Consider the following 11,655-nt stretch of genomic DNA (forward strand, 5'->3'; position numbering starts at 1 on the left):
CTCAATGTGGTTTTTACTGGTTAAATAAAGGTTAAAAAATAATAACATTAATAATTCAGGGCACTCAAGGTAGCCGTACAACAGGTTTAAAAAGAGTTAATACAAAACACAAGCAAAAACTAAAACTAAAGTACAGTTTGCAGCAGAGACAACAGATTATATTATTAATTATTTATATATTACTGATATAACAGATACACCGTAATTTAACTTTTGGAGTGTAACCTAATGGTGGGACTCGTTCCATTTTGTACCTCGAAACACCACAGTCGAGAAAACAACAAAGACGGAAGGCGGCTCGGTTCAATATATTTAACATAATTCCTGCTACAATGTAATTTATGAGCAGCCATAATCACCATCACCCTTCTGATAGTCCTCTAGTTCTACTTGAATATTGAGATAAAATAATAATCCTGCTAGTGTCGGTAACAGAAGAAATCACACCTGTGTGAAGTGAGGGGCGCTCTTATCATGTAACATCAATTACAACATAATGTTTGTTTAAGCATTGGGTGCTAATGTTTGTTTTAGTCCTCAAAATAAAAATTCTCTTTATTATCTATTTCGTTTTCTTAAACAAGCATTGTTGAAAGACAAACATTAAAGCTGTATATAGGAGGGGTTAGTGCCCCTCAAAAATACACCACCACCACCATCATCATCATCATCATCATCATCATCATCATCATCATCATCATAATCTTCATGTTGTCGAATGCAGCAGTTCTCAAATGGTTTTGTGCCAAGATAATAAAACAAAAATGACTATACACCTTTTAAATTATTATTATTATCATTATTATTATTATTATTATTATTATACATTGTCATTGTGATTTGAATTGGGATGTTTTTACTGGATACTATAGACAAATGGGAACAAATTCCTGACTGACTGTTTGCTGTGTGTCATTCTCTTGGTCATGCCATTTATGACTTTATCTCACTGTCACTATTGAAATATAGCAGAAATTGAACAGAATAGTCCCCACTCCACTATGATGGAGACAAATGGGAACAAATTCCTCACTGACTGTTTGCTGTGTGTCATTCTCTTGGTCATGCCATTTGTGGCTTCATCTCACTCTATTGAAATATAGCAGCAATAATTGAACACCACTCCTTTGGGGTGTTTTTTGTCACATTAGGTGAAATTCGTCCTCTGCGTTTTTTACCCATCCTTTAGCAACTATAGGAGCAGTGAGCAGCCATTGGATTCTACGGCGCTCAGGGAGCAATTTGGGGTTAAGAGTCTTGCTCAGGGTCACACATCGACACATTTCTGACCTGGTCTGGAATTGTACAACCAGGAGCCCTGGCTACAGAGAAATGTCCAAGCATACAGTGCCAAATTCAGGACATATTACACGAGCGCATGCACAAATCGGCATTGTTAAGCATGCATGGCAATGGCAATGTGGTGTGTGTGTTGTCAGACCAAAGCTATGGTTAGCCTATATACATACAACACTGTGTTATATAATTGGAATCATTATTTATTAATAAAAAACAGAGAGTGGAGAGGAGGCAGAAGAACGTTTTCATGTTTGCGTACCACCAAGTGCTTAACTGCCGTGCCTGTTTTTACCCCGGAAATGCGTGCAACAAGGGCCCAAGATACAGAGGGAGACACAGGGGATATGAGTGAGAACTTTGTAGCTGTGCCGATCGGTGAATGCAACACAAACAACATAAATGATGTCTATGACAACTATGATGTCAAGAACATGGCCCTCTTTGAAGAAGAGATCGACAGCAAACCTATGGTTTCATCTCTCACTAAATGGTCAAACTACACCAATCTCACACAGGGGGCTCAGGAACATGAGGAGGCTGATGAAAATGAGGGAAGCAAAAAGAAAACTATCAAGAAACCTCAAATGGGCACCTTCATGGGTGTCTACCTGCCCTGCCTTCAGAACATCCTGGGGGTTATCCTCTTCTTGCGTCTCCCCTGGATTGTCGGCACAGCAGGCATTGTCGAGTCTCTGGCCATAGTGTGCCTGTGTTGCCTCTGTACTTTCTTGACTGCAATATCCATGAGTGCCGTTGCTACTAATGGCATGGTACCGGCTGGAGGTTCCTACTATATGATCTCCAGATCTCTGGGTCCAGAGTTTGGTGGAGCTGTGGGCCTCCTTTTCTACCTGGGAACAACCTTTGCTGGCGCTATGTACATATTGGGCATTATAGAAGTTTTGCTGATCTATATTGAGCCTAAGGCGGCCATCTTTGTGGCTGAGAGTATGGAGGACGAGGTGGATGCCATGTTGAATAACATGCGGGTTTATGGCACCTGTTTTTTGCTATTCACGGTTCTGGTTGTATTTGTCGGCATGAAGTACGTAAACAAACTGGCCTTGGTCTTCCTCACCTGTGTCATCCTATCCATCTTAGCTATCTATGCCGGTGTCATCAAGTCCGCCTTTGAGCCTCCAGAATTCCCTGTTTGCCTGTTGGGGAATCGCACGTTGCAGAATCATAACTTCGACAAGTGTCTGAAGACAGAGATCATCAACAATGTGACGGTCACCACAGAGCTGTGGAATGTGTTCTGCTCAGGGCCGGAGCTCAACGCCACTTGTGATGAGTACTTCCGTGTCAACAAAGTGACCACGCTGCAGGGGATCCCCGGGCTGACCAGTGGGGTCATCTCAGATAACATGTGGCCAAACTATGGTCCACTGGGCATGCTGATAAAAAACAGGCGCCTGGAGTCTACCTCGGTAGCCGATAACTCTAAGGACATCTATAAGCCATACGTGTTAAACGATATCGCCACTTACTTCACCCTGCTGGTCGGTATCTACTTCCCCTCCGTCACAGGTATCATGGCTGGTTCCAACCGGTCAGGGGATCTACGAGACGCCCAGAAGTCCATCCCCACCGGAACCATCCTGGCTATCGCCACTACCTCCTTTATCTACGTCAGCACAGTTGTACTGTTTGGTGCCTGTATTGAGGGTGTTGTTCTCCGAGATAAGTTTGGTGAGTCTGTGAAAGGGAACCTTGTGATTGGCACACTGTCCTGGCCCTCACCTTGGGTAATTGTGATTGGCTCCTTTTTCTCCTGCTGTGGGGCAGCGCTTCAAAGTTTGACCGGAGCCCCACGTCTGCTGCAGGCCATTTCTCGAGATGGAATAATACCATTCCTACAAGTATTTGGCCATGGTAAAGCTAATGGAGAGCCCACCTGGGCACTGCTGTTGACTGCAGGAATCTGTGAGATTGGCATCCTCATCGCCTCCCTGGACGTTGTGGCTCCCATCACCTCCATGTTCTTCTTGATGTGTTACATGTTTGTCAACCTGGCCTGTGCTATTCAGACCCTGCTCCGCACACCCAACTGGAGACCACGCTTCAAATACTACCACTGGGCCTTGTCCTTCCTTGGTATGAGTTTGTGTCTTGCAATCATGTTCATTTCCTCTTGGGTCTACGCTATCATAGCCATGGTCGTCGCTAGCTTCATCTACAAGTACATTGAATACAGAGGGGCAGAGACGGAGTGGGGAGATGGGATCAGGGGTATGTCTCTTAATGCTGCACGCTATGCTCTTAGAAACCTTGAGGAGTCACCACCACATGCCAAAAACTGGCGGCCTCAGTTGTTGGTTCTACTTAATGTGGATACAGATCTGGTTGTAAAACATCCTCGCTTGCTGTCCTTTACCACTCAGTTGAAGGCAGGGAAGGGCTTGATTATAGTGGGGAATGTCCTGAAAGGAACTTATCTCAAGAAGTACTCTGAGGCCAAGAAAGCTGAGCAGAACATCAGGTCTTCCATGACAGCAGAATGTACCAAGGGTTTCTGCCATGTTGTTGTGTCGTCCAACTTACGAGAAGGCTTTTCTCACCTCATCCAGTTATCTGGGCTGGGAGGGATGAAACCCAACTCAATCTTGATGGCCTGGCCTGCCACCTGGAAGCAGTCTAATTCAGTCCAGTCCTGGAAGCACTTCATAGAAACGGTCCGTGAGACCACAGCAGCCGAACATGCCTTGCTGGTAGCCAAGAACGTGGACAGTTTCCCTACCAATCAGGACCGTATGGGGGAAGGTACCATTGATGTGTGGTGGGTGGTTCATGATGGAGGGATGATGATTCTGATTCCCTTCCTGCTCCGACAGCACAAGGTATGGAGGAAATGCAAGATACGTGTCTTCACTGTGGCTCAGGTGCATGACAACTCCATCAAAATGAAGAAGGACCTACAGATGTTCCTCTACCAACTCCGACTGGACACACAAGTGGAGGTGGTGGAAATGCCAGACAGTGACATCTCAGCCTTCACCTATGATAAGACACTTGTGATGGAGCAAAGGTCTCAGATGCTCAATAATTTGGCTCTCTCGAAGATGGAGCAGGAGAGAGACGCCCAGCTGATCCATGACAGAAACACGGGGTCTCACGCCGTGCCCAACAAGGGCACGACCACTCCTGAGCAGGTTCACGTAAAGGAGAAGAGCCACAAGCGTAATGGCAACGTCGATGTGTCTGACCTCAGCCAGACACCGAACCAGAAAAATGTTAGCTGGATGCACTCAGCTGTGAAGCTGAATGAGCTGGTTGTCAGTAAGTCCAAGGGAGCTCATCTGGTCCTGCTTAACATGCCCGGGCCGCCAAATGACAGAGAAGGTGACGCAAACTACATGGAGTTCCTGGAGGTTCTGTTAGAGGGCCTCAACCAGGTCCTCTTGGTTCGCGGTGGTGGTCGTGAGGTCGTTACCATTTACTCTTAGGAAAGGAAACCGAAACACACACAATGGCTCCCCACCATGCACAAACAGGCCATCGCCATTGATGCATGCCGTGTTCAGTCATTATGTCATTTGTTTGAGCTTTGCTCTTTTTACAAAGCTTTAGATCTTGGTTACTGAATGCTCGGATCAGTCGCTTGAGCTGCCTCAAGCGACCTGCATGCAGGTTACAAATCACCTGGGCTTCCTGTGAGGTTATGGTTAAGTTAGGGTTTGGGATAGTGTTAGTTCGGAATTATGGGAGGTCGGAATAATGACATGGCACCGCCACCACCAACAACCATGAGGAAATCAATGCTATCAAGTCAACCATGACAGGCTGATTGTGGTACCCCTTTTAAGTAAGTCTAGCCTTGTGTTGCTGCCTACAACATACATACCACACCAAAGGCAACAACTCGACCCAATTATCTTTCTCTTCCCAGTGACCACTGTGTTATAAATGCCCCTTCGCCAGAGTGAACCTGGTCCAGAGAATCTCCCGGAATGGAATCAACTCTCCCACAGTCAGCAATGGGTCACTACTCCTCACCAGCACCAGTAATGTAATGCAATTATCATGATAGAAAGATTGCTTCACATACCTGTTTGGCAAGGGGCAGTGGTACAATTCAATTGTTACGCATATATATACTGCATGTTTAATACCTGGAAATCATATCAATTAAATTAATTCAATTCCAAACGCAAACACATTAGTGGTCTGAAAAGGTCTCTCATCACAGGGGGTTCTGAGACATTCTGTAACACTGCCTGTCTCTGTTTGACTTCTCAGTCAATTCCCATGTCCTCATTCCTTACTGTATTCTCCACAATCTAGTTTTTATTTATTTATTGTGCAACATAACCCCACCTGCTGTACACTTCACAGCTACACACACAGCATGAAATATAGACAATGCAGAAAGACATTTTTTTTCAATCACTTGGATGAACAAAAGTTGCGAAATGTGAAAATGACAAAGACGACCACAACAGTAGTTACATCCACCCGGATGGCTGCCTAATCTTTATTATTTATAAAAACATATGTATATTTAAAGTCTCGTTTAAGAGTCTGAGTCCTGTCCCTGAGACTCAGTCAGAGGGTCTGACCTCCGCAGGGTGCTGAAACTCCTCATCTCTACCTAACTGGCTATTTTTATCGAAGAAAGAGATCAACCAGGTGCTCAGTGGAAGTATAAGAGTTAAAAAGATACGGTTGGTGCTTCGAAGATCAGCAGGACTATAGAACATGAAAGAAGAGGGGCGATTCGAACACTACAAAAAGGTATACAGGTGAGGGCAGGTGTAAAAGTCAGGGTACTTTATTAAAAAGCCACATGTTTCGACTACTCCCAGTCTTCATCAGGGCATGCATTCACACATGCCCTGATGAAGACTCGGAGTAGTATACCCTGATTTTACACCCGCCCTCTGATCTTTTTTTTACCTTTTTTGTAGTGCTCTGATCGCCCCTCTTCTTTAATAGGTATTACCGGTACTATCATTGTAAATGTATTTTGACAAACAAATGTAAATAAAGAATGGTCTGGGGACCACCTGTGTATTACCCTATGGTATTACCCCCTCAAGGTCTCCTCCACCGTTGCACTTTCATTCTCAACTGGAGGGGGCAACAGCACCAGCACGCCTGCTCTTACATGTATGGGCTACATCAGTGGTTCCCAATTTTTTTAAATTTAAATATTTGCCTGTGACCCAAACAAATGAAAATAGCATATCTACCAGCTTGCAACGCTCACAGCGACAAATGGGCCGTTGTTTGGGAACCAGTGTGCTATATCAACAAATTGAGCTATCACTGCATTGTGATCAGTGGTTTCTATTCCTTCCACTAATCTGTAAATACTAATATCATGTGTATTTACATGCCCAAATTAGTGTACTGTACACCAGTTTTGTCTTACTGCACACTTGCACAGATGTACATAGGAAAGGAATACTTGAAGCCTTTAATTACATGCCTAATATTATTAGTTATATTACAATTTATTCTATTATACTGCACACAGCTGTTGCTGCTACAGTATCTCGTTTTCAATATAGCCACTCCTATGCCCAGCTTTGCGCGTGTGTGTAGTGTACCCCATTGCCATGATTTGATTGGCTGAGGGATTAAAAAGGAGGACGCCAAAAGTGATTGCCTGGAATGTGACGATGTATGATGATAAGAGCGCCACTCAATTCACTGTGACGATGTATGATGATAAGAGCGCCACTCAATTCACTGTGACGATGTATGATGATAAGAGCGCCACTCAATTCACTGTGACGATGTATGATGATAAGAGCGCCACTCAATTCACTGTGACGATGTATGATGATAAGAGCGCCACTCAATTCACTCGACTGTGATTGTTTTCTTCATATTATGGTAGTCTACTGCAATATTATGTATTTTTGAGCGGTGCAGCTGCCCCAATGCACAGCTTTGTGTGTACTGTAGGTCTGTCTGTCCGTTTGAGCACAGAAGATTGAACATCATGTTGCTGACATCATCAGACGTCATGAATAAAAGTGTGATTTTATTATTATCGTGTGCATATTATAATAATGTCGCTGCTGTATCCAAGGACGTGTTTGGGGTGGAGGACATGTCCCCTGTGCCTCCTGCCCCCAAATACGTCCCTGGGAACAAGCAGAGAAATGAAGTCCTCTCAGCAGAGCTTCTGTTCTACAGAGATGTCAATGTCTCCAGATTATTTGTATTTGGAACAAAAAATCACAATTGTGACGATCATGTATGATGACATCGCTTTTTACTTTTTACTGTGGAGTCATATAGTAAATGTATTTCGCCATTGACTTGGCTTGAATGTTTGTGTGGAATAAATACGTAAAAGGTCCATAGACTTGGCTGCCACATGACGCAAAACCATGCGTTGGAGCGGCACTAGCCGATATAAATCAAAAAGATTTATATCTGAAAATAAACACGTACAATTGGAAAAGGTGAGGCGAAGGTCTTCCGCACATAATACACTTCGATGAGAGGGTGCAAAATCGCCACCCTTTGGCGGTGGGATCAGGTAACTGCAGAGCTGGCCTCTGTTGGCATGTCATCGTCGTCGATGCCCAGGGCGGGGCGGAGGTTCGGTCTCGGTCTTGTCTTCCTCCTCATCTTCAGTAACCTCGCCAGGGCTACTTACTGGACGCCAACAGGCCGTACTCATGGATCGGCTGTCATGTACAGTTCCCTTCACGTGTGAGATTATGAGATAAGGGACCTGTGGTAGCAGCTCAGACAGCTTCTTACAGTTCAGAGTCCTGATTTAAGGCTGTTATCCACAAGCAAAATAAAAATGAAAAAGTCAACATGTTCACAAAAGTGACTCATCTACCAAACCCTTTGGGATTCCATTACCAAACTCTCTCCTCCTTTCCTTTCCAACTTTCTCTGTTGCTTGTGGAACATGGTAACATTTGAGATCAGTCGAGGGACGGTAGGTTGGACGTGGGGGAAGGCTCAACAACAGCTACCGTTGGAAGTTTTGATAGGCTTGCTCTGAATCTTGATGTTGGACTTCTCTGATGCGGTGGCCTTGGACCCCAATTTCTTCTTGATCTCAGCCGCCATGGTCATTATGGCTTGCTCTACATTAGTGCCGTGTTTTGTGCTGGTCTCCACAAAAGGAATCCCCAATTTGTCTGCAAATTCCTTAGCCGTGGTATAATCCACAGCCCTCTTTGTTGCAAGGTCACATTTGTTGCCCACCAACATCTTGTTAACATTGTCACTGGAGTAGCGGTCGATCTCCTGTAGCCACTGATTCACATTGTTGAACGACTCCTGATCTGTGACATCATAAACTACAATGATGCCATGAGCTCCTCTGTAGTAACTAGACGTGATCGTCTTGAACCGTTCCTGACCGGCCGTATCCCATATCTGAAGTTTGACGGTCTTTCCGTCTAACTCTATTTGTTTTACTTTGAAGTCCACACCGATGGTGCTGACATAGTTCTCTGTATACACCTCTTCTGCAAACCGGAGGAGGAGACAAGACTTTCCAACACCGGAATCACCAATCAGGAGCATTTTGAATATATAGTCATATTCGGGATTCATCATTGACTACACAAGATAAACGGAAATAATATTTATACAGATATATATTGTTATTGTGGATTACCTTTAAGTGTGTTGCGTAACCAAAAGGTACAGCGATATTACCAAAGAGCAACAAAGAGTCTCAGAGATGGAAGCAGCATGTAAAGTCCAAATATCTTTCACTTCCTCTCTCATCTTCCACACCTTATATTGGCTGACCAGAGCTCTGGTTTGATGTCATTTGTTTGATGTCACACAAACCGTTGCCAAGCCAACAGTGCCCTTTTTTGCTCATGACACATGCCTGGACAACTATCTGCACACAGTCTCTCTTAAATGGTATTAGATACATTGAATTTCAATTCAACTTGCCAGCCAAAACATTTCTAATGTGAACTTATACACGGCTTGGCAAACCGTGGATATACACGGCTTGGCAAGCCATGGATCTACAAGCTCCAAGTGTTGCGTACACATGCAGCGCGGTGGTGCCCCACTGCCCACTCACCATGAATCCAAGCAGAGGTCCTCACAAGTATAGGTAAAAAACTATCACTGCCAGTGCTCAGCGCAATGGGTTGCAAAGAAGTTGAGATTTTACTTGTGTGATATTCAGATAATCTTCAATCATTTGTTATAATTCGAAGTGGTATATATTCTGTGAAGTTTATATTTTCATTGGGTGTACAAGTCATGTTTTAAGTTAATTTCACTGATGTGTAAAAAAAAAAAAAAAAAAGAAAAAAAGGCCTACACTCTCAATTGGGGATTTTCCCAGAGGTTAATTTCACTGATGTGTACAACCTTTATTCAAATACTTTCATTTGTATTGGAGTGTGAAGCTTGATTCACGAGATATCTCGTGTTTAGAGCTTTACCACAGTGTGCCAAACACGAGAAACATGAGATTCTATTATTTACTTTTTGTTTTTATGTCTTTTTATGTCTTTATAAACGATTGTAAAACATAGATTGGTTACGTAACCAACAACAGCCAATTAGCTACTACAAACGTTATGCAAAGCTCGGCCAATCACAGCGGAAGTTAGATTACTCCGGAATAGTCTGTTCGCCCAAAGGGCAACCAGACTATAGTTATAAACGATTGTAAAACATAGATTGGTTACGTAACCAACAACAGCCAATTAGCTACTACAAACGTTATGAAAAGCTCGGCCAATCACAGTGGAAGTTAGATTATTCGATTACTCTGGAGGGAAAAAAAAGTGTCACAATAACAATAGTCTGGTTGCCACACAAATAATAATAATAACTAGAAATGCACTCTGTCGATTTGCCAACTTGCGCCTTGCAAACAAGTAGGCCATACATGACCTACTTGTGCGCAATCAGAGCATGCAAGTAGCCTACTGCTACTAGCTAATGTCTATTACAACTGCTGTTCTAAATCCTTTTAGACACGTTATTGGCCTTATACCAACCTTGAAACGTACCTTGTCACCATCAACAGCCAATAGGGGACCACCATTCTTACCCCGACATACATACATACATACTATACATAATACATACATACATACATACATACAATACATACATACATACATACATACATACATACATACATACATACATACATACATACATACATACATACATACATACATACATACATACATACATACAAACAAAGCGAAAATAGAAGCTATTTTGTGCGGTCCACAACATGTGCTACATCATAACAGAAACATAAAAAATAATATATGGAGCATTATCCACATCAGCATGCAAGGTATATGCTACAGGAAACATATAGCAGCAATATTAACAGTACTTAGTATTTATATGATAATAATAAATCATGAACCAATAAAGCAAGACTAAAGTATAAAACACAAGTCATATATCGCTAATACACATATTCCCAATAAATGTCATTGAGTGCTGGAAAGTAGTTCAAGTTGAGAGATGAGATGAGAGATGATACAAGCGTGTATAACAGCTATAATTTGGCTATTGTTCTAAGCTGATAAAAACTTCCCTTCAAAACACTACAAACTGGTGTATTATTTAAGCATGCTGGTGTCCCTTTTCTGGGGGGAACACTTTGCAAAAGTAGATCTACAGGCTTGTATACAGAGATTTGATGTAGAGGGGAAAAAAGAAGAGTACAAAGTGCAACTACATATTGTAATAGAAGTGTCGAAGACACCTTTCCTGTATACATTTAGCAAATTAGCAGAAAGGGGACCCAATAAGTGCATTTGGTTAGGATATCGGGCAGCTGGGCAGTACTCCTCCTCCTTCCTCATTTTCCTTTGCCTTGTCTTTACCTTTTGCAAGGGCTATGGCTGCGGGCCCTTCTAATTCTATTCTCTTCTTGATCTCAGTCGCCAGGGTCATGAAGGCTTCCTCCACATTGGTTCCGTTTTTGGCACTGGCCTCAAAAAAAGTAATTCTTAATTCGTCAGCTAATTCCGTAGCTGTACCATAATCCACAAATTTCTGTCTTGTAAGGTCTGACTTGTTGCCTACTAACAGCTTGTTGACATTCTTACTGGCATACCTTTTGATCTCCTCAAGCCACTGTTTCAAATTGTCAAAGGTATCCTCCTCCGATACATCATAAACTAGAATAATGCCATGAACTTCTCCATATAAACTAGATTTAATTGTATTGATCTTTCCCTCACTATCATATATCTGAAGTCTGATGTCCTCATCATCTACTGATACAGTTCTGCTCTTGAACTCCAGACCTATGGTACACTTTTTGTTTGAAAACGTGTCATCTACAAACCGGAGAAGGAGACAAGTCTTTCCGACTGCAATGTCGCCAATCAGGATCACTTTAAATATATAGTCATATTCGCTCAT

The 11,655-nt window shown here is 42.9% G+C and overlaps 3 protein-coding genes across 3 annotated transcripts; 1 reads left to right on the forward strand and 2 right to left on the reverse strand.

Moving 5' to 3' along the window:
* Nucleotides 1-1,730: 1,730 nt before the first annotated feature.
* On the forward strand, nucleotides 1,731-4,745 carry LOC310877855 (solute carrier family 12 member 7-like; the record flags this gene model as incomplete). Its single annotated transcript, XM_083791816.1, has 1 exon — nucleotides 1,731-4,745. The coding sequence occupies one exon, from the start codon at nucleotides 1,731-1,733 to the stop codon at nucleotides 4,743-4,745; it is 3,015 nt and encodes a 1,004-aa protein (XP_083647942.1).
* A 3,487-nt stretch (nucleotides 4,746-8,232) lies between these two features.
* Nucleotides 8,233-8,835, reverse strand: LOC310877531 (ras-related protein ORAB-1-like; the record flags this gene model as incomplete). The annotated part of the gene is made up of 1 exon (XM_083791421.1): nucleotides 8,233-8,835. One exon carries the CDS (start codon nucleotides 8,833-8,835, stop codon nucleotides 8,233-8,235), a length of 603 nt encoding a protein of 200 aa, XP_083647547.1.
* Nucleotides 8,836-11,046: 2,211 nt separating this feature from the next.
* LOC310877664 (ras-related protein ORAB-1-like) lies at nucleotides 11,047-11,655 on the reverse strand (the record flags this gene model as incomplete). The annotated part of the gene is made up of 1 exon (XM_083791615.1): nucleotides 11,047-11,655. One exon carries the CDS (start codon nucleotides 11,653-11,655, stop codon nucleotides 11,047-11,049), a length of 609 nt encoding a protein of 202 aa, XP_083647741.1.

This window comes from Protomyctophum parallelum (genome assembly GCF_964188405.1).
Source record: "Protomyctophum parallelum genome assembly, chromosome: 20".
In the NCBI taxonomy this organism is placed as follows: Eukaryota; Metazoa; Chordata; class Actinopteri; order Myctophiformes; family Myctophidae; genus Protomyctophum; species Protomyctophum parallelum.